This window comes from Plectropomus leopardus, chromosome 17 (assembly GCF_026936395.1).
Source record: "Plectropomus leopardus strain MGB_pleo_1.0 chromosome 17, ASM2693639v1, whole genome shotgun sequence".
Taxonomy (NCBI): domain Eukaryota; kingdom Metazoa; phylum Chordata; class Actinopteri; order Perciformes; family Serranidae; genus Plectropomus; species Plectropomus leopardus.
This window is the reverse complement of record NC_142192.1, coordinates 30,988,134-31,016,085: the sequence shown is the minus strand read 5'-3', so window position 1 is coordinate 31,016,085 and position 27,952 is coordinate 30,988,134. Positions and strand designations below refer to the sequence as shown.

Below are 27,952 nucleotides of genomic sequence, written 5' to 3'. Positions count from 1 at the left end.
CATTTATAAATTTGTTCAGCAACATGTCTTTCCAGAAATGGTGTCCTCTAATCATGTAACCTGCTTTTCATAGAGACTTTCTCTTTAGTAGAAAATGTGCTGCCTTCAGGTGCTCCTCAAAAAAATCTTATTTACCAGATTTTAAAAAGTAGTAAGTTGTGACATTTGAAATGCATTGCTGTCATTTTTTATTCTGTTTTCTTTTTTGTCTTTTATGTATTTTATGGTGAAACTGAAGATATATTTTCAAATTTGTGGACAAGAAGATTTGTGTAAATTTGTAAATTTCAGGGCAGCAGAAATTATAGAAAGCACTGAAACTGTGTCAGCAGTTGATGGAAAAAAAATTATATTTTTCATTATATTGTTCCTTGTAGCTATTATTTACTTTTAGTAGTTGCACATTTTACAATCTGCATCTATAAACCCTTAACTATGAAGCATGCCAGGTGAGTACACTAACCATGATAACAACTTTATTTTATAACACAAGTTGCCAACTTGGTGTCATAAATGCAGAAACATGGCGGGCAAAAGTCAACGTTTGCTCAGTGGAAACAAACTTTTTATTTATTCATGTATTAAATATCAATATTTGATCACATGTCAAGTTTATTATGGTTAATGTTAATATTTACTGCTGTCCATGTAGAGTGACCTAGATTAAATATAAGAATATACGAAAAATTGTTTCTATGTTGTTCCCACTTAACAAACTCAAAACACGTGAACCCAACGAAGTCAGAAGAATGACGTCCCAACTTGGAATCTACGACTGACACTTAAAAAAATATCCACTGACTTACAGACATCTTATTGAAGGACGCGAGCGGTGTAATTCCACTTTTGGCCACCGTGTAAAATTGGCCTCAAAGCAGCGCTGTTCCCGGGGGCTTGAGGAAAGGCTTTTAAGGGCTTCCTTGTAATACGTCCATTGCGGTTACCCATCAGTTTATGTATTTAATCTCTTAATATCAAGACTTAATTTTCATAAATTTGCATTTTCCCCCCATAATATTATGGTAATTTCCTTGAAATTACAACTTACACATAATATTATGACTCAATTCTTGAAATCTATTTTTGTCCTCCGCATTAATATTTAGCTGCACTAATGGTCAGCACATGAATATTTACATTAACTTATTTAATATCGTAATATAACAACTTTTTTCAAATTAATTTATGTATCTAATCTCATAATATCAAGATTTAATTCTCTTAAATTTAAAATCTTTTCCCATAATATTCTTTCCTTTTCCAAAAATTACAACTTACATTTTTTCTTCTTTAACATGGCCTTAATTTTTGACCTGCGCATTAATATTTAGCTGCACTAACGATCAGCGCATGAATACTAACATTAACCGTCAGCAGCCGCAGGTGTGCAAGTTTGATCTCGAAATATTACGACTTTTTTCTTGTAAAATGTATTTAATATCGTAATATAATAAGTTTTTTTCTCATTAATTTATGTGTTTAGTCTTGTAATATCAAGACTTAATTCTCATAAATTTAGTATAGGCTACATTTTTCCCATAATATTCTTACTTTTCCGAGAAATTACGACTTACAGGTATGACTCAGTTCTCTAAAATGTTTTTTTTTCTCTTTAACATGACCTCAATTTTTGACCTGCGCATTAATATTTAACTGCACTAACGATCAGCGCATGAATACTAACATTAACCGTCAGCAGCCACAGGTGCGCGTGTGTCGCGAATTTACCGACGGGTTTCAAACGCGCCTCAGCCAATCAGAGCCGCCGACTGGAACTCTGGCGCGCCGGGATTGGTCGATCATTGGCAGTACTTGAGGAATGCAAAACGTGGGCTAGTGCCATATTGTCCAATCAATGACTTGGCCACGGAGCTCCGCGGACCCGTGCGAGAGGAGCAGTGTGTGTCGGAGAGGCGGAGAGGGAGCAACATCAGCGCCTGTGTGCGTCCGTGGAGCCTTTCGAGCATCAACAGACGCTCACCGCAGCGATTAGACCTAAAAAACGCCACCATACGCGACCAATATTTTTTTTTTAAAAGCGACCTCTCCTTCGTTTTTTTACGCTTTTTTGTGTTTTTTGTTTGTTTGTTTTTTGTACTGGAGGGGAACGGCACGCGAGGCTTCACTGCGGCTAATCAATTTCCCTCTTCCAGACCTGGGAATTACAATGAAAAATGTAGGTGACACATTTTCTTTCACAGAGCCGGAGTCACAATAGCGGAGACGACGCGGAAGAAAGCAGGTAAAAACAATCTTTCTGCTTGTTTCAGAGAAAATGTGAAATGTTTCTTTTTTAAACCCGTGCGTAACTTCAAAGATAGTCATTTGTTTAAGAGGAAAACGGATCTTTTATTGTCACACGTAACCTGACGGATAACTTAAAGGCGTCAATGATGCCACATTTTCACAGCCAGGGCGCATGTGTGGCACTGCAATGTTTGCGCTTTATTGTTGAGCCTCCATTGATTTATTGAGAAGGAGGAGGAGGAGGAGGAGGAGGAGGGGGCTGTTGTCTCCACCGCATTTTAGTTCAATTCATGCGCTGTTTTCTTCTTCAAAAAAGGGGGAAAATGGTGACGGGTGCCGCATCTATAGGATCAGCATCCTCCGTGGAGCCCCTGCGTAAAAGAAAAACAGGTATTTTTTTCTCGCTGCCTTGGTTTTGTCGGTGTTGTGCTGCTGCAGTGTGTCAGACAGGCGAACAGGTTTTTTTTTTAAATCATGAGGCTGTTGTCTCATTTTGCTGCCATGCATACGTACAATACAGAAACGCCTCGCCATAATGCAACAAAAACCCTCCCATTTTGTGTCTGAAAGCAGCTGCAGCATACATGGAGTCAGCTTTAAACAATTTTGCATGCATATGTGTGTGTGTGTGTGTGTGTGTGTGTGTGTGTGTTGGTACATGCAGAAAAAGAAAGATCACACATGCAAACACACACATGCCCCAATGTGAGCATAATTATGAATGCATCATGCTAATAATGCAGAGAAACACTGCAAACTCCCCTCTGCACTGCTGCCTCATGGGCTCACAGGTGCTCAGGCTAGCCTTACCTAACTTACTGTGTGTGTGTGTGTGTGTGTGTTTGTGTGTGTGTGTGTGTGTGTGTGTGAGTTTGTGTGTGTGTGTGTGTGTTGGGGCATGCATGCTGTGTAGGTGTCTGTGTAGGTGCGTGTTTGTGGATGATATCACCTTGCATATGGTTGCAGGGGCCATGTGTGGTTGAGGATGTGTTTTAACCAGGATTTTTTAGAGCCGCACACCTACACCTGCCTCACCGGGTTACCAAAGTGAGGGGAACATTAGAGAAGTGCTTCCCGTCCTCCATAATCGACACACTTGGAAATGGCCCTTTTGGCCACAAAAAAAAAAAAAAAAAGACTCTGTTTTGATACTTCACCTGCAGCAAAGTGACTAATTGAAGCAAAAAATTAAAATCAAGCCTGGTGAAAATTGTGAAAAGTGGCTCTCATATTTTCCCGGAGCACGGGGAAATGTTTCAAAATTTCTTGCTATATGGTCAATTAACAAGAATGACCAGAGGCCCCTAGATAGAGAACGAGAGAAAAATTATCAGAAGATAAGAATAAAAGAGGGAAAATTGTCCAACAGCATTTATAATTACCATTGTTATGATGAAAATTATTAGCTATTTATTAATTTATTTATATATTTGTTTGTGTTAATTTTACATTTTTCTTTTCAACCCTTTTTTTCTTGTTTTTAAAACATTTTTTCCTGTCTTTTTTTCTTGCTTGCTATGTCTGTCAAAGACAGCCAAAAACTCAAATATATTAAAATAAAACAGAAAAAATACAGCAGAGATGCAAATAATGACTATTTTCTCATTAAGCAAATGATCAGAGAAGATATTATTATGATACTAAAGTCACAATATAAGATTTTTGTGATTTTAAATGTATTGCATTAGCATGTATTATGATTTATTACTTTTTTAACTGCAAATTATGTTGCCAATTTATTTGATCTAACAAGATAAAACTTCAGTCTTTTTATTACAGCAGATTTTATCTAGTGGACTGAAAAAGCAGTTCATTATATTATTCTAGCAGGCTGCCAAAAGTTACATTTTTATTTATAATATTAATAAGTTGATCATATCTGGGAGTTTGTGTATTGATACAATATTGTCATACAAAGATATTGTGATACTGTGCCGTATTGATTTTTTTCCTCCAATCCTACTTTTTTTCCATGATTGATTAACCCTTTGAAACTTGAGCAAATTGGTTTGATTTCTTTCAAAAACAATGAAAAAAGTTATGACTTACAAGAAAATTAAAAGCAGTAGTAGTATTAGTAGTAGTATTAGTAGTAGTTATTGTTGTTGTTGTTGTTGTTGTTGTTGTTGTTGTTGTTGTTGTTATTATTGATTTCATTCTATCTCTCTTTTTTTAAAAGTAATTTCAGGTAATTTTCTTGTTACTTTTACTTGCTACTTTTTTTTCTTTCATTTTCATGATTGATTAACCCTTTGAAACCAGAGTAAACTGGCATTCAAAAACATGGAGAGAACTTTCAAGTTCCAAAAAAATTTACCTTAAAATTAGCAAAAATTAAAAAAGGAAAAAACAAACAAACTTAGACATAAAATAGTAATTACTGTTATTATTATTGTTGTTGTTGTTGGTATTAATATTATTATTTAGTTTTCTGGATATTTAATAACATTTTTAAAATTACTTTATCGGGATAAATGACTCTGTTGGTCGACAGTTTTGTTGTAGTTTAATTTCTTCTGAATAATCAGATAAATAATTTACTATAAATTCAAGGCTGTACGTCAGTTCCTTTAGCATCAAAGAGCTTCCTCTGAGAGCGGCTTTCTTCAACAGCAGCATGTTAAACACGAACACGAGGGTAAACATCCTCAACAGAGGACGGAGCACGAGGAAGAGCGAGGGACAGCGAGCGCTCGCTACACCCACAGCGGCCTCGATGGACCCGGCTGCAGCGCAGCCTCAGGACACGTTTGCGTTTTGAGTGAGGGGCATCGCTGCGGCCGCGGATCCGTGTAACCCTGCGGCTGAATGATCGCACTCTTCAAGCTGTTTGTGTTTTCTGTGTGTACGCCTACCTTTGAGTGAAATCAACAAGTGGCCGCCCACTCTCTGGGGGCTGTTGAAAGGCATTCTTGGAAACGCAGGGAATCAGTCACTGAAGTGGAAGCGGATGAGAAAGTATACACCAAGTTGATGACAAAAGCATTGCACATCACAGATGGATGATATAACGGTGTCAGAGTGTCAGAGGGGGATTGTTCCTTAAAATCTCCAAACTGGTGTTTATGTAGGTGACATTTACTTTATTGTAGCGTCTTTAAAAGCAGTATAGTCGAGAATTTGAAGTCCCTTTTTTCATGACAGGTGACTTCAGCTCTCCCATGGCTGCCGGGTCCGGTGTGCTCTTTCCCGATGTGGTTGAGGAGGCGGCTCGTCTGCAGCTTCGCCATCCATCATGGTTGTTTTATGAGTCAGTGGTGATTAATCTGATAGGTGGTGGTCAGGCTTTCAGCGCGCCCCGGAGAGAACGAGCTGGAAATGGGCTGCATACGTATACAAGCGGCCTTGAGTGCGCCCCCGGATGTTGGGGGATTTTTCACCGAGGGAGTCTCAGGTGTTCACGTCATCGCCGGGGACGTGGGTACAAATGGCCGACGGTATTGTAAAGGAACAAACACAATTGTGTTTGTGCTGTGCTCTGACTCGTCTTCGCTGCAGCGCTGACGTGAGAGAGAGAGATGCTTACAGGTGTGGAAAAATCCAACACCTGTGTGTCTCTGAACGGCGCAGCACGCTCATGCCAAAACCTTTTCTCACCTGCTTTAAAAGCTGATGTGATGTGATATGTGCACCGTTACTTATTCTGCAAAAATGAAACCTTTTTTTATGTTGCACTGACCCATTTGTGGCGGACGTTTGAATGGTGACACATGGCTGGCCTGGTTGGGCTCAGTGCCGGCTGTTCTCGTGTCAGCTGGGAGCGGAGACGGTTACACTGGAGTGCGTTGAGAGCCTGCACGGCTGGACTGGATGCTATTTACAGTCAATCACATCCCGGATGCAAAGACAAAGTAGAACATAGATTTTCACTGCCTGGAGTTTAAGTGACTTAAGTTAGAGGTCAGGCAGCAGAGCAATTTTATCATCATTATTATTCTGAGGAAATCCAGCTTCCCGTGCATTAAAATACAGCAAACTTTGCACAGAGGTCCATGCCAAACTTCCTCAGCTGCAAACACTGAAGCTGATAGTCCTGATGGTGACGCTACAGCGAGCATCTAAATTTTAAAAGTCTGAAAATTCATAACAAATCATTCATACGTACTACGGCTTAAAAAAAACCCAACAAGATTTAGGCCCAGTCATGAAGAAACATTACTGTACTTCAGTGCAGCGCAAATTATGAAGTCAGTTCACTCTGTTTATCAAAATCTGTAATTCAAATTCAAACACACTTTATTCATCCCCAAAGGGCAATTCGTAAAGCAGTAAGGTAAAAAAAAAACATAACGACACTCACCAAAAAGACAAGAAATTAAAAAAAAAAAAATTAAGCTGCAATAAATAAAAAGCTGTAAACATTACAATTGAAATAAAAGTAGTGCAAGTTATGCAATAGCAAATGTATGAGGTAAAACTTATTAAACCTAACCCCTCCCACCTTTTTTTTTTGCTTAATTGACACCAAACACAAGGCTCCTTCAGGCTGTCTCTACACAAACCATCGACACTGATTTTTTTAATTTATCAAAAATTGAGCCAACAGTGCATCAAAACGTTTGACTGTAAACGCTGCTGTAAACGTATACTTCCAAAACTTGATAAATAAACCTTCAAAGTTGATGAAAAGAATTGACATAATGTCGCTGTCATGGTAGATTTGGTGTGAAACGTTTCAGAATTTTACCTCAAAAACTGAATTTTTAACAGCATTTTGAATTCTGCCCTCATGTGAGAGAATGACATCTTTAAACATCAGTTTATCACTTATGGAGCAAATCAATCTCATAATTAGACTTATTATGTATTTTAGACTTATTATAGTAGCTGAGCTGGAAATTCAAAGATTAAACAAAAATACACAATCTTGCCAAAATGTATGCCACATCTATGAACACAGCCAAAATTATCCCAAAAAAAAAACAAACAAAGAAAAGGGCGTAAAATGCACCAAACAGTTCCTGAACGTTAAAATCAAACATATGTTTGTTTTTAGATCTAAAAACCTTGCAGATCCCCTCAGTTTCCTGCATGTAAAAACATTTAGTGGCAGCTGAGTGTGTTTACTTCCATATTATGAGTACAGCTTGTAGTAATTGCTTATTTAATCCAGAGAGCTTCATGGTGTTCTACACACACACACACACACACACACACACACACACACACACACACACAGTGCAAACTCCGCAGTTGTATTCATGCGATGACTTTATCTGGTGTCTTCCCACAACTTTTTTTGTCTTGTCTTTTCCTGGGAAGACACTTGGCAGGAGGGATTGTTGTTACAAAGATTGTTTGTTGACTTGTTTTGTCGATTTCGGCGTGCCAGCGTCACTGTCTCAGCAAAGCAGAGCGGCCACCGAGCGCCTCCGTTCAAACTGAAAAGCATTTACCGAGCCGTTAGTTAGTCATCGCTTTCAGGCCTGGAGTTGTGTGCGAGTGGCTGAAAAAGCTCCTCGCTGGACCGACACCTTCCAGTTGGCTTTGAGGGAGGCGCCGCTCTGTGAGGGATGTGGCGCTCTGTGAAGGAGGTGCAGCCGCTCTGTGAGGGAGGCGCCGCTCAGTGACGGAAGGCTCTGTGAGGGAGGCGCTGCTCTGTTAGGGAGTGCTCTGTGAAGGAGGTGGCGCTCTGTGAAGGAGGTGCCGCTCTGTGATGGAGGCACCGCTCTGTGAGGGTGGGCTCTGTGAGGGATGTGGCGCTCTCTGAAGGAGGTGCGGCCGCTCTGTGAGGGAGGCGCCGCTCTGTGACGGAGGCGCCGCTCTGTGAGGGAGGCGCCGCTCTGTGACGGAGGCGCCGCTCTGTCACAGAGGGCTCTGTGAGGGAGGTGCTGCTCTGTTAGGGAGGGGTCTGTGAAGGAGGTGCCGCTCTGTGAGGGAGGGCTCTGTGAAGGAGGTGCCGCTCTGTGAGGGAGGGCTCTGTGAGGGAGGCGCTGCTCTGTTAGGGAAGGCTCTGTGAAGGAGGTGCCGCTCTGTGAGGGAGGGCTCTGTGACAGAGGGCTCTGTGAGGGAGTGCTCTGTGAGGGAGGCGCTGCTCTGTTAGGGAGGGCTCTGTGAGGGAGGCGCTGCTCTGTGACACCTCTTTAAACCCCCTCTATGGTCACATTAACCACCTCCAGCAGATGGGACAGCATCCCACTGTTGCACATACATGACAGCAGAAACGGTATGTTTAATTTACGCCTCCTGAAGCTGTCACGAAGAAAAAATCATACCGCCGTTTCCACAGAAAGGGAATAATTAACGCCTGGATCAGATTGACTAATTATACAGTTGATACACTTTGAAAGACATATTCAAAGTGGCTCCTCAGACTGACTTACAGCAAAAAAAAAATCAAAATAAAATAATCTGTGTGATATCTCACAGTTGTGGTCATTCTCAGTGGCTGTCACTATGCCTCACAGTTACGATGAGAGCGTATGGTGTCATGATGCAATCAATAACAACATTTACATATCGCACATACAGTGACTCACCTCATCAGTATTGATTAAACACTTATTCTTCATAGTTACTTTACAAAAGACGTCAATTCACAGTTATTATTTGCTTTTCAGGCTTTGTTTTGTTGGGAGTTTTACCTACTGCTGTTTTTAATTTCAGAAATGTAACCGTGGATTTAAGCGCTCGCAGCTCCACACGTATTGAACTGCAGTTTTCCTGCAGATTTGTTGTTTTATTTGGCGCAGGCAGAGACATTTAATTAGTGGTTTAGTTAGCGACACAATTGGGACCGACTATGTTTTCTCTCTTCTCTTTTTTCATCAAATCTAAATTCTCATCTCTCGTTTTAACCAGTCACCAGATTCTTGCTTGTGTTTGTAGGTTGGGGAAGAAATAGGCCGTCGTTATAAATGTAGGCATTTCTCAGCATCTGCTGCATTGACTTTGACCCTTTTTTTAAAAAAAAAAGATGTCTTTCAATTCCTCCGACTTTATGAAAATGCTGCAGTACGCCTTTAAAATATGAATCTGTTGGTACACTCCTGTTGTATGAGCGTGTGTGTGACGTTTGTGTGTGTGACATTTGTGTGCATTGTGATTTGTAGTGTGTGACAAAGGCAAATAGTCGGTATCAAATGTGGGTATTGGTCTGGATTTTGAGATTTTGAGGTTTGATGCACATTATGAAGACAGTACCATGCAGACCGTGGAACGCAGTTCTGGGTATTGTTTTTAAAAAAGCTATAGTGATACCAGTAGAAGATTTAAATCGATACCTTTCCTTCCTTTACCTTTTCTACTTTGTCTAATAATGTAAATGAAAGCACTGAGTTGAGTAAAAAACCATCATAGTTTTAAAACTTTTGGCCAAACAAAAAAAAAAATTATATTATATTATTATATATTTTATTTATATATATATATATATATATATATATATATATATATGTATATGTGTATATGTGTGTATATATATATATATATATATATAATATGATATAAAAAATATATATGTATGCATATATATATACAGATTTATTTTTTATTTTCTGAATAATTTTATGATCCTCCTCTTTTTTTAAACTAATTTTTCACTATTTTTTGTTACCTTTGACTAATTTCTTGCACTTTGTGGAACATTTCTTGTCAAGTTGGTCGTCGTCTTTTTCCACGTTTTCCAAAGAAATCAAACTGATTTCTTAGGTTTCAAAGGTTTAAAATAAGTTTTATTTTTCTGCCTTCTCCACATCTCTCTCCTCTTTCATTACTGCACGTTGGTCTCTCGATGTTAGATCATGGCTTTTTTAGCAGAGTAACTTGAGGAGTTGGGGCAGGATGTTGTTGCAGGGAGAGTCTGTAAAAGTGGGCCAGGAGGAGCGGAGCTCCTGAAAAGCAGATGTGAATGAAACCAGCTGTCACTGGAAATGAGACAAAGTAGATCTGACGCGTGAAGTTCCCACCTGTCGCAGGTCACCGCGCTTGTTGCTGAAGTGAAATGCAGCAGGTTTTATGATGGGAATAGAAATTTCTGAGCCGGCGTGTGTTATGTATCCTCCGCTGCTGTCGAGGGAGTACGGGTCATGAGAGTTTTCGGATACTCGGAGGAATCGCAGCCCACAGCAGCGATGCCTCTGGAATCTGAGTCATAATCATCAGAGCTTCAGGTCGGGCGTTCCCAAACTCGAGGACTCTCCAAATCGATGGCTGTTATATGCTTCCAACGCAGCTTTAAAATGAGCGTATGTAACTGTATTTGGGGATCACAGTACAGAGGCAGATTTTAGCCGTTTTTTCAGAGTAATGCAAGAATTTGTTATTATTTTCTGTCCTGCCGTTTGTGAATTTTTTTAGCATCCAGCGGTGATAATTAATAGGCTTAATTACATTTGATTAAATTTACTGTTAGAAATCTTATTATATAATTTTTTTTATCAGATTAATTCAGAACTTCTTTAGTTATAGACAACATTTTCATTAATTGAGTCGTACTTTTGTGTAATTCATTAAGTAAAAATGCCGCTCGTTCAGCTCGTGTTTAGATAACATTTAGTTTTTGAGAGTTTCAGCTTCTTTGTTGAATTTTAAAAAAGGGTTTGTGGACCACACATGGTCATATTTCCATTTCAGTAAGTAAGATGTAGCTAATTTTGGTACTTTTTGTGGAACGATGGCAGTTTGCTTTCTGTTTAATTATCAAGCAAAGATGCCGAAGAACGTGGTGGTTCCTGGTTGTCAAATGTGAGAATGTGCCACTGTCCTTTAAAAATGACCAGAATTAGGTTTTGAGACTGTTGGTCGGACAACACGAGACGTGATGAAGTCACTTCGGTTTCTTTGATATTGTGATTGACATTTTTTACTGTTGTTTTATGAACCGAATTAATTATTTATCAAAGTTATGTATCAAGTAAAGTTTCCCCAGTTCTGCTCTCTCATTTTTTGCTGTTTTTCTCTCGTTCATATAATTCTTAAATGGAATATTTTTAATTTTATTTTTGTTTTTTTATCACTATTTAGGTTCTCTTAAGTATTGTTTTATGTACGTATGTATTGTTTAAAAAACAGGGAACAGTTATCGGAAAATTATCCCCAAAAAAATAGGTAAAAATGTCCAGAAAGCTATATTTATAATTATAATCATTTTAGATTTGGAATTTGGAACAAAAAAAATTTAATATATATATGTATATATATATATATATATATATATATATATATATATATATATATATATATATTTATATAACAATGCATACTTTTTTAATTATTATTTTCAGCAGATAATTTCCGTTAATATTTGGCTTATATTTAGGTAATTTTTTGTATTTTTTTATTGATTGTTTTGCTTATTTTTCGGCCATGTCTTGTTAAGTAGCTTGTTGCCTTCCCGCTGTATTTGAAAGAAATCAACAGTTTGCTAAGTTTATTCTTAATATTTTTTTGTCGCTTTGAGCGCCACATGCCGAGTGCCATCTAGTTTCATTACATTGGCGAGACGGCTGGCATCACTACGTCTGATATCGCCAACACTCAGCAGCTTACACCAAAACAATCTCGACTGATAAATAACGCCACAGGTGAGAGGCAAAATACGTATTTTTCGGGGTGTAATGTGTTTTAATAAACTCTGTAGTGAATCTCCGGCCGGCCAAACACCAGATTACTCAACTCTAGCTGCAATAAATCGTTATGACATTATGTAGTGTTGCTCTGATGAGAGTTAATGGAAGCTCGGGCCTCCTATAATACTCCTCACTCCACACTATCATCTGAAAACTAGGCTGCATTAATGGATTTTTATTTTTAAACCACTTTTATTCCGCCGCCACATGCATCACTGTGTCGGGACCAAGGGCAGTGCACTGACCTTTACGGGCAGAGTTCACAGCAGCTTCGCCCCAGTCCATGTCAGAATACAGCGCCATGCTGCTGCTGCATGCCCGTGTGCACTGGCACATTTCCCAGCATGCTTCAGAGAGGGAGGGAGAGGAGAGAGAGATGAGAGGAAGGGTTGAGAAAAGGGTTAAAGAAGAGAAAAGGAGGATGGGTTAGAGAGAAAAGGATGGGAGGTGGAGGAGGAAGAGAGTGAATGAGGAAGAGGAGAGCCGCTGCGTGACAGACGGCGTCGATATGGACACCGGCCAGCAGGACTCGCCGACTCGCTTTCTGTGTTATGTTACAGAAAAACACATAAAAAGTGGGAACCTCTGGAACAAACATGCTTTATTTTTCTCCCCTTGTGTTTGTGTTGCTTTTCTCTCGTTTCAATGCTGCAGTGCTATTCTGAGAGAGACGCTTCAGCCCACGCACCGCCGGAGAGGGAGGGAGTGAATGGACGGAGGGATGGAGAGAGAGAGAGAGGAGGGAGAGTGTGGGAAGGGAGAGCGAGGCAGGCATGTAGCAGTGAGACAGAAAACACAGAAACAGTCACTGTAAGCACCGGCCGCGTAAAACCAAATTCATCATCCAGTGCTTGCACTTTGGGTTTTGGGGTCAAGGGTCAGTACGTTTTCCTACAAAAACAAATACGGTTATTTTTTCTTTCATTTATTTAAAAAAACAACAAAAACATTCAACAGTTGTTTATTGAACGTAATTCTTATTGTAAAAGCGAATGGCGGCTCACATGAAATCTGGCTGACGGCAGATCGGCAACACCTCTTAGACGGCGCAGAAAAAAACGAAAAAAAAAGAAATCCCATAGAATGGCAGGACTATGGACCGACAGATTATCAGAGCTCATATTTGGCAATTTGCTGATTATCTGTATCAGCGTTTTATTTGAGTGATTGCAAATAAAATGAGTTAATGAAAAAGTGTTTGTATTACACTCAAACAACACTGAGGGAAGCAGTCTGCAAAGCAATAACAGTGTCGGCATGGGACACACTTTTACTTAGTAAAACCCCAGGAAGCTATTTTTATTTATTCATTTTCTATTTAAATTTTCACTTGACTTTATTTTATAAAGTTGCAGGGAACTTGCTGCATATGATGTTGAACGTTTCAGTTTTGATTAAACATTTGCTTAAAAGCATTTGAACAAAGTTTTGTGTTGGACTTTGTTGTATTCCAGACTCTAAATTTTGACATATAGATTTTTATTTTTATTGTAAATGCTTCCAAATATCACAAATATCACTTACTGGTCTCATTAACTACTAATAATCAGTATCAGTATCGGCCCCGAAAAACCTATATCAGTTTTAGGGTGATCAGACATTCATTCATTTAAGTCCAAATCTGTGTCGGCTGCAACAAATTCATTCTTCAATATCCTCAAATCACAATGTGATCTGAACGAGCTTTATTCAGCTTTTGATGAACTTCGTCCACAGATGATCCACAGAAAATTTGAGCTGCGTTTTACGAGATGACAGATATGTGTTTATCAAAAAAAAGATGAAAATTGTGTTTTTTGTGTGAAGCACAAAAAACCTGACTGTAATGACCTGCATCTTCTGCACGGTCTGGTTTAGTGAACCCTTAAGCTGATTTAGGCGAGACAGATGTAATTATGTGGCTCATCTAGACGTTTAAAATATTATTGGAATGAATATATAAAGTCTCGATCGTGACATGAGTCATTTTTTGGAGTTTGTGACGTTCAAAAAAACAAGAAAGGGCATTTGTTTGCACTTCTTAGTCTGGGTTTCTGAATCATCACACCCCTAATGCACACATGTACAGGCACATATATAACAGGCCATATGATGGAAGTCAATATTGGGATATTCATAATATTTTTCCAGTATCGATACATAGCACAAAATGGCACATGTAAGCATAATCATGTTTAAAATAATCAATTTCAGACACTCAGTTAAGGCTGAAACTAATGATTTGTTTTTATTATTGATAAACCTGTCGCTGTTGCTCGTATTTTTAATCGATTTATTGTTCGGTCTAAAATTATCATAAAACGATGAAAACTGCTCTTGTGTTTTCTGACCTTCAGAACAAGTACTTTCATTTTTGAATAATTTAAAAAAAAATACAGAAAAGTAGCAAACAGTTACATTAGAGCAGCTGAAAACAGTGAAGGTTTGTTGGATAATTACTAAAATCAATAATTTATCAATTTGTGTTTGTGTAGTCTGTTTATTGTGAAACAACAACTTAAATAACGTATTTTGTTATTTTTTTTAATTACATTTTGCATGGAATTATTAAATTTACGACTGAATCTTTGTAAAATGACAACATGATATTCACAGTATCAACAACAACAAAAACATATAATCTAGCTTTTAAAAAGGAGCCAATAAATCAAAAAGCCACAAAATGACGACTAAGAAACACAAAATGACTAAAAATGACACCAACGTGCCTGAAATAAACCTCAAAATTACCTCAAACAACCACAAAATGACGACAAAAAGACACTATAAAAGGTGCAAAACAAACAAAAAAACTACTAAAAACAATTCCAGAAGATTTTAATGTTGCAGCTTTACCTTGAATTTTAGTTTAGAAATTACTTATCGCTGTGCAAAACTGTACGTGCTTGTTCTCCTGCAGAGAGCGTTTACACAACTTCAGTGACTGCGTGACCCGAGGTCATCTGCTCCATATGTGCTTCCTGGACTATAGGTCGTCAGGTTCCCCGTAAATGAAGCACAATATGGCAGCGAGTCGACAGACTGGCATCACGTCTCTGCATGTTTGAATCACTCAGGGAAGCATTACTCATGCGTTTAGGTTTTGTAACACACAGCGCTTAAAATAACTGCAGATTTTCTTTGGGATTGCTGCAGTTTGTCTGAAATACCGTCGATCAGAATGGAGGCACAGAGAGCGTCCCATCAATCACAACTGATAGAAACGTAATATGCAGCTATTTTGGTTATTAATTAAATATTTAAGTCCTTTTTTTTAAAAGCAGATTTCCAAAAAATGCATATTCGAGTTTGGTTTGAAAAATTTGATAAATATAGATAAAGAAAGTTTGGATAAGTCGGGGAAACTGGACTAACACAGTAAAAGAAGGGACCATTGTGAGAAGACGCCCTCACTGCAGAGATATTTGGGTGGCTAATTCTCGCTTACGCAACTCTACAAGTCACAAGACAGTTTATTTGGGTAATATTTTCCCCGACAGCCAGTTGGCTCCCTGATTTGTATGTGAACAGAAGTGCTCATATGCAGTACTTTTGTAAAGGCTCCTCATTTTAAGAACCTGACTAGTAAATTTTAATGCTTAATCCTTTTTTTTGTTTTTTGTTTTTTTATAATTTTGGCTGTGTTCATGCATATGGCATTAATTTTGGCAAGATTGTGTGTTTTTGTTTAATCCTGGAATTTCCAGCTCAGCTCCTACAATAACTCTAAAATACTGTGTGAACAAAAGTGTTACATTCATACTGCTAAGTGCAAAAAAATGTGCCACTGAAACCCATTCAAACTTTTTGAACCCAAAGCCATCAAAGCATAAAAAACATGAATTGTATTACTTCTGGGTGTCATTCTCGGCTTTCAGCTTGCGTTTGTCATTTTTTACTATTTCCACATGATGGTCGTTTTTACCATATTTGGCATATGGGGGGAAAAAACGTGCTATTTCCACTCGGTGCACTGTCACTGTAATTTTTTAATTTTTTTTTTTATCTATAAACAGTGGCATCATGACAAAAACCTGGCATTTTAAGGGTTAACATTTTGAAAATTAATAAATATTTCATATGTGTGATAAGGACTGATGTTGGCTATAAATGGAAGAAGAAAAATCATAATAATGTATAATATTTTTAAAGCTTGATTTTTAAAAGTGCATTATCTGCGCAGAGCAATATGAGTGTGTAATATTAGAGGCGGACCAGAAGGGTTGATGTAATGCTACACAGAGACGTTTCAGAGAATGTGTGGTCATACAGATTTGCCTCAAAGTCATGGAAAGTCATGGAAAAATATGGAATTTTATTGTCAAAAATGTGTGTTAACCCTGAAATTAAAGTATCCATAATGAAGAACGGCCCATTTCAGAATAACATATAATAATTACAATTCTGCATTAATACGTATTTTTCTTCAGTGATGCCACCAGTAAAGGTGCAGCTAATTTTAATGACTTTATTTACTTTATATGTTGATAATATTTTGCATTATTAATGTGAAGCTACAAAGTAACAAAAGTTGTGGGACATCTATAGCAGCATTCCCCAACCTTTAAAATCAAGAGATCCTTTTTTTGCAAAAACAAAAAAAGTTGAAAATAGGTGTAAATAAGCATTTACTAGGGTGGCTACTCCGCAGTGGGCTCTTTCTGATTATTTGGTACTTAAACTTTGCAGCGTTGGTTATGAAAGCAAACAAATCTGTCCATGCACTAATTAATTCTGCATTTTTCCCTGAGACTTTTGCTGTTTTTGGATTTGGAATCGTGAGTTAGCTTCGCTACAGAGACTCGAGATGAGCCATTGCTGTTGAGTTTCGGCAAAATTTAAAGGAAAACATTTTCTTATAATTGGGTGTAAAGGCTTTTTACAACTAGAGAAAGTAAGACTCACTTTAGGCCAACAATTATAATAATGATAAATGAAAATGTTAAAGAATAATTCATTTCCGTATAACTCGTTGTCGAAGCCACAGGGAGTAACTGGCGAGGAGCTGAAGAGCTGCATGTTGCTGCAGAGCGGCAGGTTGTCTCCCTCTGATCTATAGTGTACCATCTACTATAGTATTCCATAGTATTCTGGCAGATCGCGTTGGCAGGGTGGCCGAGCAGCCGGCATATGGGCAGAAAGACAAATCCATACATGTGTGAAGCACACGCAGCAGGACAGACGTCCAGGCCCAGCAGGAGGACAGAGCGGGAGCAGCCAGGGTTTACAAAGACGCAGCAGGACAGGCACGTTCACCAGAAAAGAGGCGTGCATGTGCTCGATTATAGCAAAAATAACAATCACAATCATTCAAGTCACTATTAACCCTTTAAGACCTATGCAGACTGATTTGATGTCTTTCAAAAACATAGGTAAAAGGCAATTTTCAGAAGAAATTAACAATTTGCTAAAAATTACCAAAAAAATGGAAGAAGTGCAATAAAATTCCCTGAAAATTGGAAAAGAAAGAAAAAGAAAAAAAGGAAATGACCTGAGCAAAGATATTTAAAGCATAATAATTTTGTAAAATAATTTTTTAAATACATAATTATACTTAATTTACATATTTTTGGACATTTTCTAAGCATCTTTAAAAAAATTCTTAATCTAATTTCCTGCAATTTTTATTTTTGTTTTTTTTTTTGAAGAAAAAGGTAACACCTGCACACTTACTCCACGCCACACAAGTTTATTTTAGACAAAGTTTCAATCCTGTGTTGATCTTCGTCAGGTCAAATGTGGCAGGTATGGTTAACCCCGTGAACCACGAACGGTGATTAAACAATTAGCAATCAACAATTAAAGAAATTTCATAGAAAATACATTAAAAAAGTATATAGGGAGAGAAAATTGATGTCAAGGCCATATTACAGAACATCAAATACATCGCATTTGATGAAAACATTATAGCATTATTCTTTAAATCAAAACTCATCCTCACAAATTTTGATGTAAAGAATCTTAATATGATGTTTTTTTTGAAAAACAGGTGAACTAAACATGCCGCATCCTCTCAGTTTGGGCTTAGACGACATGGCGAAAGCACAGCGCCTGATTTATAACACAAAACAACACGACACAATAATTGTTTTATCTCAGTTATCTTGTTTTCATCGTTGTGTGTGATTAAAAAAAGCCTTAATTTTAATTTACAATAAAATCCCCCTTACGGATGAATAAAAAGCTTCTTTAATTTATCTCATTTGCAAAATGTTAGAAGTGATTATAAACAGGAAATATCCTGAGAAATAAGACAGCAGTTTGAATGTCACTTGCTTATTAAAATCAGTTTGACCCACATGCACAAGCAGCAATATCCTCTAATAAAAACAGCCAAAATTAAATGAAAATCCAATTACTTTGACTTCCTGCAGGACAGAAAAACAACACTTGAATAAAGCTGTCACAGACTCGGCCACTCACTTCCTGTTTTAAAGAGATTAAGAGAAAGAAATGCGTTTAAAATGCCCTTATACATATATTTATGTTAACGATGCATTTTGCTGTACCTGCGTTTAGATTTTGTACATCTGCTGTGCGTTTTTATCGGCTGTTCAGTTTGTTAAATTAATTACTGTCTTTTATTTTGTCATTTCTGGAACATTCAGTCCATGTTTTAAAACATGAATGGACAAAAGTGTCTATTTGTGTGCATGTATACTTGCAAATTGGATTATCTTTATTTACTTTTGTTGAATGGATGCACTCTCTGCCTCCAAAGCCAGTGGGGTGGGGGGAGCTTCTTAATCACGACATCTGAGGAAGCAGGTCGGGAAAAGCCTCGGAGGGACGAGACGCTGACGTGAAGCCAGGCTGTCGGGCAGGGGCCGGGCTATTTAGGTTACTGTGATTCAGGAAATAGTTCTCGTCAACTCTTCAACCCTGGAATCAGAACATCCCGTCCTCGTATATTTTCCCCTCCGCTTACGCTCATCGTGATTCCTGTTTTCTGATGATTATTCTTGACCTTTTTTTTTTATGATCGTCTTTTTGCGTGTTTTGTCTTTGATGCTTCTGTCACCTGCAGGTAACGCTGCTGCGGGTCATTTTTATATCTGTCAGTCTTTCATCATGTTTGCCACTGATGATGATGATGATGATGATGATGATGATGATGATGATGATGGAGGATCTTCCCTTTAAACAAAAACAGTTTAAGAAACCTGAATTGTATTGAAAATTGATTACCTTCCCAATTAATGCATACTCGAACCGTCAAAGATTTGTGCCCGACCCTGCGAAGCTGATGGAGCTTCCAGGCTTCGAGGCACTTTTCGGCACTTTTGCCTCCCGTCTAAAGTCAGTGTTCACACCCAGATGCTCTCTCAGATATGAAATTTTGACCAATTTATCATCAGTTTGTACTTAATAGCACTGATGTTCTTTGGTTGTAAGCCAACCTGAGCTCTCCTCAGTCACACTGCATCGCTGGCCACACACACACACACACACACACACACACACACACACACACACACTTCGGTTGACTCTTGGTGCCACCAGGTGGAATGCAGATTTAGATAGTCTACAGTCAATGTGCAGCTATTATCCCTAATCGATTGATCAATTGGTTTAAAGAGGAAGCAGAATTTCCGTCGACCAAGATTTCCTTTTGTTGACTGCAGCCCTAATTTTTCCCTGACAGCAGTGTTATACTGAACCCCTCCCATCCCCGGTGCTGCAGGCCTCATTCAGTAAACAGAGCACGCGCACGCACGCACACACACACACACACACACACACACACACACACACACACACACACACACACACACACACACACACACACATCTGTGGTCTCTTTCCTCTGTCTTTCTGTCAGATGAGTCCATATGGCAGCTGTCATGTCGCCTGCTCTCTTTTTATCAAAGTCAGATCACGGCTGCTCCCATCTCCTCTGTCAGCTGATGTTTTTTATGTGTGTGTGTGTGTGTGTGTGTGTGTGTGTGTGTGTGTGTGGGAACGAGTGTATGTGCTGTACGTCCTTCAGCTAAAACAGAGTTTCAGGTTTAATCAAGCATTAAAGAAGCTGTACTGAAAGCAGCTCAAGGCGAGAGCATTATATAAAGATACCCTCGACCTCCTCGCCCAAATCACACACTTTCTCTACCAATATCCTTCAGATACTGGTGTGTGTGTGTGTGTGTGTGTGTGTGTGTGTGTGTGTGTGTGTGTGTGTGTGTGTGTGTGTGTGTGTTTCTCAATACAGGAAGTGACCCAGCTAAATATCTAAAGCAGCATTAAATCGTTGTTGTCATTTACCTGTTGGGTTTTCTGTGGAGTAAATCATCACACAGGAGCTGCAGTAAACACGAATGAGCCGTGTGCAGTTTATGTTGGTAAATCCTGAAAACAGAGCCGGGAGGAGGTGCAGAAGTCTAGTTTCTCTGAGATCATTTAAATTACAATATTCTCAGACTTAATTATGGGATTTTTGCTTAATATTGCACAATTAAACTGCCCACTTGAGTTTTAAACATAAATTTCTGCACCAAAATATCACAGAAAGAGTTTCTGATATTATCATTTACAAAGATGTTGAACTCGTGTCTGAGAAAATGTCAATAAATTAATCTGATAAATTGAGTTAAATTGGGTAAAAACACAGTGATTTGTAAAATATATACACAGAATATGCTGCTTCTTTATGAACAAACTGCTTCATCAACATCTACTGCACTAATTGCATTTGTACACACATTTTGTGTTCTTGTCTTTCAGCGTGAAAATTTGGTGAACGTGTGGATGTGAAGCTGTGAGACACAGAAAGGACTCCAAGGAAGAAAACGCTGGAAGCCACTTTGGATCCCGACACATGGAGGATTTCTGGGGGATTTTCTCAGCTGCTTTCAAAGCCGAGGCTCCTCACTAACTGTTCCTGCTCCTTTTTCCAACTATTTTTACTTCGTATTTGTCGTCGGGATTCGAGGCCACAGACTTCGTCCCTTCTCGTCTGCCGTTTTGTTCTCAGCAAGACCAAAACCAGGTGCCAAACTGACTGTGTCAAGAGAAGAAGCAAAAAACATCTATGAAATCATCGTTAAAAAAAGTAGTTTATTTAGTCATTCAGCTTTGACAATTGATTAAGCTTTATTTCTCTCCCATAACAACACCCCACTGAAATTACATTTAATCCCAACCGATTCATCCGACATGTTTTAACAAACTTTATATCCACTGTCTTCTGTCGGTATTTGCATAGCTGCTGCTCTTAATGCCGAAACTGAGAGACGACGATCAGTGCATTATTGGTTCAAAGTGCTTTATAAACACATCCTCCAGCTTGTGTGTTGCAGAGGAGGCGCGTGGCAAGCAGCGATAACTCTGCTCCGACGCCGTCTCAACACTTTAAGGCTTTTTCGGCGTGACGGCGTTTGACTGACAGGCAACGCAAGCCGCGTCCAACCTGATAAATACACCGCTGCTGCTTCTGCTGCTGCTATCTCAAAGGCTCGGAGATACCCCGTCGTCTCGGTCTGCGCTGTGAAACACTGTTGACACTTTGCCTATCTCCTTCTTCCAGTTGCTTCTAAAGAGAGAGGCCTCTCGCTCTTTTTGTCGTCGTCTGTTTTCTTCCACGCGTGGCGCTCGATTACACTGAAAGCTCCCCCCTTTATCTAATCCCAGTGACCTCTTCAACTTTTTTGCATTCTTCCTTTTATCCTATGAAAAAAAAATGCAATTTAAAAACCTGTCACTGTATTTACATTTAATGGTGAAGTTTGTAAGAACATAAACTTAAAGCCATAAAGAACACCAGCCATAACAGATTCTCATTCACAAAACACCTCACGATGTTTTAAGATCTCTGCGACCAAGTGATCTTCGAACGCATTCGCACATTCAGGGAGTCAATGAGGAAACTGCTCGCGAGAAGAAAAAAAAAAGATTTTCACATTTCGCTTGTGAGTCTCTTTTCTACCCGTGTCTTAACTCGATCCACGTCAACCTGTGAGCCCAGCGTGGCAGCGATCGCAGAGTTCCCGTCGTCGCGCCCGTGTTCCTCTGCGTTGACGGATGAATCCGGACATTTTCATGTCTGTTCTGTGGGCAGAACCTCGCTGCCCTGCTAGAACCGGGCCCAAGCCCTCCTTCGTTCTCTTCTGTTGGGCCAAGCTAAATTCAGAGCAAAGACACTCACACAAGAGTATCGAACGCACATAGATCCTCCCCGTTTTTTTTTTTCTTCCTTTCTCTCGTTTTGTCACAGTTTCTTGCTTTTGACGACTCTTTTGTGAATGCCTTGACGTGCTCGTTTATTTGAACAGCTGCTGGACTCTGCTGCTGCTTAATGTTGATTTTTGCAGCTTTTTTATTAAGTCAAACTCGCTGTCACAAACATTGAAATCCACTGTTCTACTTTATTTTAAACCAAAATTTCAAGCATATTGACCTTTACTGATTCTCTTCCTTGAAATCTTTTCAAAGGAAGACTTTTATCGGCAAATTGTGAGCGTGATGTAAAAGAAAAACAAATTTAAGCTACAGCTCATGCCAAATTCAGACTTCCCTCTCAGCTTGAAACAAAAGCGGAGATCTCTGAAGCTGCCAGCACTGTTTACACACACGCGGAGCTCGAATATTTGATTTGATTACTAAAAAAAAAACATTTTTTCCATGTATGATTTAGTAGTTATCCACGCAGGACAACAAAAGTGCCAAACGCCAAACAAGACCCAACATCTGTTAAAGCTCATCAAACGGGAAAAATAAAGTTTACATACAGCGCTAAATGTTTACAGACTACATTTTCCATTGCAGTTTTCTTACGTAACTTTTGTGCCATAAACGACTCCCAGAAAACTCGTCAGTCGGAGATATAAGAGACTCTTATTGTGGATATATGTGGGTCATTATATTCAGAGAGTTTACAGTTTTCTCATTTTGTTTACAGAAAATGTAAAGAAATTACTGCCTATTTTGAAGATTTTGGCCTACAGACTGTAAAAACTGTCAACCGACAGACCAAAATTTAATATCCGACACCTGCTGCCATAAACAAGACCACATTCTTCTATATTCATTATTGGTTGTTTTAATTTGAATTATTTCAGAACTACAGCCATTTCACAGGCAGTTCGTATAGGGCCTAAAAACTCTGAAAGACCTCAATGTTTACAAACGCTGCTTAACTGAAGGATTTGTATTCAGAGAGAAATGTTTACATTCAGCTGAAAGAGTGAAATGCCAAACGCGTTCATGATACATCGCTTGAACTGAACTCCAAGAGGAACCCTTTGCTCCTGTGCAGAACCAGACTTTTCATATAAAGAAGTTTTTATAACACAGGAGGACGCTGAGTGTTCACATTCGGAGCTGTAATTTTTTTTTTTTTTTTTAAACAACGGCTCAAGAACTTTGTGATAAAATGATGAAACAGACCACTTTAAGAGGGATGTTTTGTTTCTCCCTCGTGCTTTTCTCCTGCCTCGCCGTCTCCACGCTCACCATCACGACGGAGAGACGCGCCGTCGACAGCGACGTCAGGACTCTGGGCGGCGGCAGTAGCTATGCTGCGGCCGGTAAAAGGAGCACCACCTTGTACCTCCTGACGGGCTACAAGCCACCACTGCCACCGCTTAACGGCGGGCCCAAAGTGGCGCCAAAAGCCGCCGAGGTGGAGGACGGAGACGATCCACCGGTTATGGCTGAGCTCCCTCCAAAGCCCCTCCCTCAGACCATGTTGCCAAGGAACATGACGGCCGACGCCCTGAAGCCTCCGCTCGGCGCAGCTCAGGTTGCTCCGCCGCCCAGACAGCTGGTGGATGTGGACGTTTGCAGGTACAGCCACAAAACTACTTCCTGTTGTGTTGAATTATATTATTTTCTGAGGTTATTTTCTGTGTTTAATATTTAGAAAATCTCTGAATCTGTGCTCATTTTAAGTAAAAAAAAAAATCATCCATCCGTCCCATTCTTGCGAACATAATATCCCAAGAAGGCCTTGATTAGATTTTGGTGATTAAAAGTCAAAGGTCAAGGTGACTGTGACCTTTTTTGTGTCATTATTCTAAATGCAATATCTCAAGAACAACTTAAAGGAATTTTAAGACAAAATTTGGCACAAACATCACCCTGGACTCAACAATGCACTATTTAGATTTTGGTGGTCAAAGGTCAAGGTGAAACTGGCCTTGTTTGTGTCATTCTTGTGAATGCAATATTTAAAAAAAAAAAAAACACTTTTCTCAAATTTGGCACAAACATTCAGTTGGACTCAACAATGAATCAATTCGATTTTGGTGGTCAAAAGTCACTGTGACTTTGTCTCTCATTCTTGTGAACACAATATCTCAAGAAGGTTTTGTGGGAATTAATTTCAAATTTGGCAAAAATGTTCACTTGGACTCTATGAACTCATTAGATTTTTTAGATTTTGGTGGTCAAGGTGACTGTGACCTTGTTTGTCTCGTTCTTGTGAACGTGACATCTCAAGGAGGCCTTGACGGAGTTTCCTCAAATTTGGCACAAACGTTAATGAACTGATGAGATTTTGGTGGTCAAAGTTAAAGTTCATTGTGATCTTGTCTGTCTCATTCTTGTGGAAGCAATATCTCAAGAACACATTTAGGGAATTTGGCACAAACGTCCACTTGGACTCAATGTTGAACTGATTAGTCATAAGTCAGTGTGACATTGCATCTGTCTCATCCTTTTGAACGCAATATCTCAAGAGCACCATGAGGGAGCTTCGTCAAATTTGGCACAAACATCCCATTTGACTCCTGTTTAGCATTTAATCCTCAAAGGTCACTCTGACATGTGAAAATTATTTTTGGCCAGGACTCAAGAATTCATGTGTAATTATGACAAAATTTCACACAAATGTCAAAAAGGATAAAATACTGAAGTGATGACATTTTATACACAAAAAGTCTACTTAACTTTGACACCGTAACGTCCTATAAAAACATTTTTCTGTCCATTACTCAACGTCACATCTCAGAAACAGAAAGGGAGAAGTTTGGTCAGATACTGAATAGGTGACACTAATCTTGAAACTGTACTGACTGTATAGATTTTTTCTGCTGTCATGTGAAAGATGTGTGTGAAGCATCATGTTATCATTAACATGTAAACTGAAAGTGCAACTTGACAGCAGCTCAAAGGCCTACAGCTGTGAGGCGGTAATTTTAGTTTTTTGTTTGGTAACTCGGAGGGACTCAGGTATTAACCTGTGTAATAAATACTGTAGAGGATCCGTGTCCTTGTGCAGCAACAATTTTGGATTCAAGGGGACATAAAATCCAGGTGAAAACCAGCTTTAAACGTCATCTGCTCACTGAAGATAAACAGTAAGGTTTAAAAAAACAGAAGTGATGAGCCTTCGGTGTGCGTTAAATCCGCCATGCTTCCCGGCAGAAGGGCTACGTCGTCTTTACAGCTCGCATTTACTTCCATCTGTGTGAAGCGTTGATCGCGCTGGATGCCATAAAAGACGAGGCGCATCATGATTCTCTCCTCCTGCAGCAGCTCTGATCTCGATCTCAGTGCAGCTCTTTTTTTTTTTGTTGCACTGAGAGGCGTCTGGCTGTTGCTAGGCAACATGTAATCAGCTCTAAATCAGTTGTGTGCTGCAGAGCCAAACACACACGCACAGAGCGGCTACTTTCAGGCGATCCAAAGCAGCATTTACTGTACAGTAGCGTTACATAAAGCTCCTCCACTTAATGATTCCTTTAACGTCATTTCTGTCTGTAAGATGCATCGGCGTAATTTATGGGGGGGAATGGTGGGTTGCAACCCACTCAATAATTTAAACCAGCCACCACAACCCCCCCAATATCGTATCATAATTATTTAAAATGAATGTTAGGTATTATAAACAAGACAATGTGGTAGATTTTCTCAATGGCAGTAAAAAAAAAAAAAAAAAGACTGGTCTGCACCCCCCCTCCCGCGCTGAGATTTGGTTTCGCCCACCACGGACCTGAGCGTCCCTTTAACGTTATGTTTCGGAAGCATTTGCAGTGGTATGAAGAGAGCTGAGGGGAGAAAGAAAGCCCAGCCAAGTATTTTAAATTGTTGCTGCTCGGACCGGGCGGTGTTTACGGCGGCTCGCTCAACTTCGTCGGTCGAAGTTGAGCGAGCAAGTGACAAGAAAGTTTAAATAAAAAAAGTCTCCAGAGAGTTTGGACAGTCGTCTGATTTTACCAGAAAGTTGGCAACACTCATATAGTGGTCTGGAAATCTCACGATCTAGTGTGTTTGAGGCGAGCCGACGGCGGCGTGCGGACCCATTGGATGTTACACCTGCATAACGCGCCTGGGTGTGTGTGTACATGTGTATGTGAGTGTAGCCTATACTACATGCTGAAAAGAGGGTCACAGGAAGAAAGATCAGAGTCCAAAGTGGCCATGTTTCTGCTAAAAACCCGCCGGACCGAACCTTAACCAGCCCAGTGATTCTTCACACACAAACACACACAGTGATCCACACGCTATAGCCTAAACACACACGTACACACACACTCACGCTTGCACATACACACAGACACACAGACACACAGACACACACACACACACACACACACACACACAGAGACACACACACAGTAAAAAAATGAAAAACAATGCCTGTGTCATTCAAGCCCCCCCAATGTTCAACTCAAAGTTACGCCCTTGGTAAGATGACATCACCACTCCGGCTGCCTGATAACTAAAGCTATGAGGCTTTACTGTATGCATTTTTGGTGGCACCCTGCACTCTCACAGCGGGGGAGAATATTTATGGTGATGTATTTGTATCTGCTCAGAGTTCAGCTTTTCCTGGGTGAAGGAAACACAAGGAACCTTGAGAACAGTGACAGTGACCAAAATTATGTCCTTATTTGGTATTAAAATATCTTAAATTCATTTTTTTAAAGACTTAAAGATATTGTAAGAAGCATGTTATGAATCCCTTTTTTTCTGTCATTGCATCATAAAATTGGTAAATCTATTTTCTAAATTATTTACCGAAAAAAACAACACTGATCCACAGATCCAATCCAATGAAAAATGAACATGCTTTTTTCAAGGCAAAAAAAACCAAAACATTTTTACAAAAATAATATGCTCATGAAATTTAAAATTTTGTTCAGCATTTGATGTAGTAATGAAATGAAATGTAATGTAATGTAATGTAATCAATGTAATTTGTATGTTAAAGTTTGCCCCCTACCCTATATAGATGTTGTTTTTTTTCTTTTTTTCAGTTGCAGTACTTATTGTAAAGTACGTCTTAAATTTAATTCCCAGTGGCATTAAAAAGAAGTCTTGAATTTGACTTTCTTTAAACTGTAGCAACCCTGCTTTAGAGGAATCCTTAATGGGACGTGGCTTGTTAAACTCAGCCGTTTTGTTCCACAGGGGTTACTTTGACGTGATGGGACACTTTGACAGCACTTTTAACTGCTCCAAGGGCAGCTACATCTACTGCTGCGGGACCTGCCACTACCGGTTCTGCTGCGAGCACCAGAGGAACCGACTGGACCAGAACTCCTGCCACAACTACAACACCCCCGTGTGGGCCGAGCCGCAGGCCCCCGTCACCGTGCCCGCGGGGAACAAGCCCGACCCGGACTTTGAGACACTCCAGCAGCACAACAGCAGGTCAGAGTCCGTTTGCTGTCGGTAATTAAAGCCATTTTCAGGAAGAGTACTTTATCCTCATCTTGTGAGCAGAAACAAAAATGTATTATTGTGTAAACTTCCTGATATTTTTTATTTAAAAGGAAGGGGAAGAAAACATTATTTTTTGTGCTGATGATGATGATGATTTTAGTTAACTACCTAAAATCCTTTCCTTATGGAATATACACAACAAAATGCCTTTTTAAAATTTGGAATAAACCCCATTTTGGGATTAGCAAGAGTGAAGGTGAAGGAGTTACACCAGTAGAAATCTTAAAATGCAGTAGTAGTATTTTGCTTTATAATCTGTACTCATATAGTTTTTGATTCCCAGTTAACAGCATCTTGTTAAAGTGCATGATGAGCCAAATTAGACTTGATTACCTGATTCATCTTCCAAAAATCTTTGTGCTTTTTCTACCACTCACTCCCATTATTTTATTTTATTTTAGTGATTTGATTTGATTTGAATTTTCTTTATTTTATTTTATTTTTATTATATTTCTATATATTGTTAGGTTTTAATTTTTAGCGCTCACGCA

General features: G+C 39.2%; 1 protein-coding gene across 4 annotated transcripts in view; it reads left to right on the top strand.

The window, feature by feature from the left end:
* The first annotated feature begins 1,857 nt into the window (after positions 1 to 1,857).
* The window catches only part of shisa7b (shisa family member 7), a 47,058-nt gene continuing 20,963 nt past the window's right edge, over positions 1,858 to 27,952 (top strand). For 3 of the 4 annotated variants that reach the window (XM_088090344.1, XM_088090345.1, XM_088090342.1), the window contains exons 1-4: positions 1,858 to 2,242; positions 2,564 to 2,637; positions 20,517 to 23,576; positions 27,147 to 27,389. In XM_088090344.1, coding sequence (XP_087946470.1) covers positions 23,164 to 23,576; positions 27,147 to 27,389 — 656 coding nt within the window. In that variant the 5' untranslated portion in view covers positions 1,858 to 2,242; positions 2,564 to 2,637; positions 20,517 to 23,163. The remainder of the gene's footprint in view (positions 2,243 to 2,563; positions 2,638 to 20,516; positions 23,577 to 27,146; positions 27,390 to 27,952) is intronic. The other variant, XM_088090343.1, reaches the window with a different exon arrangement.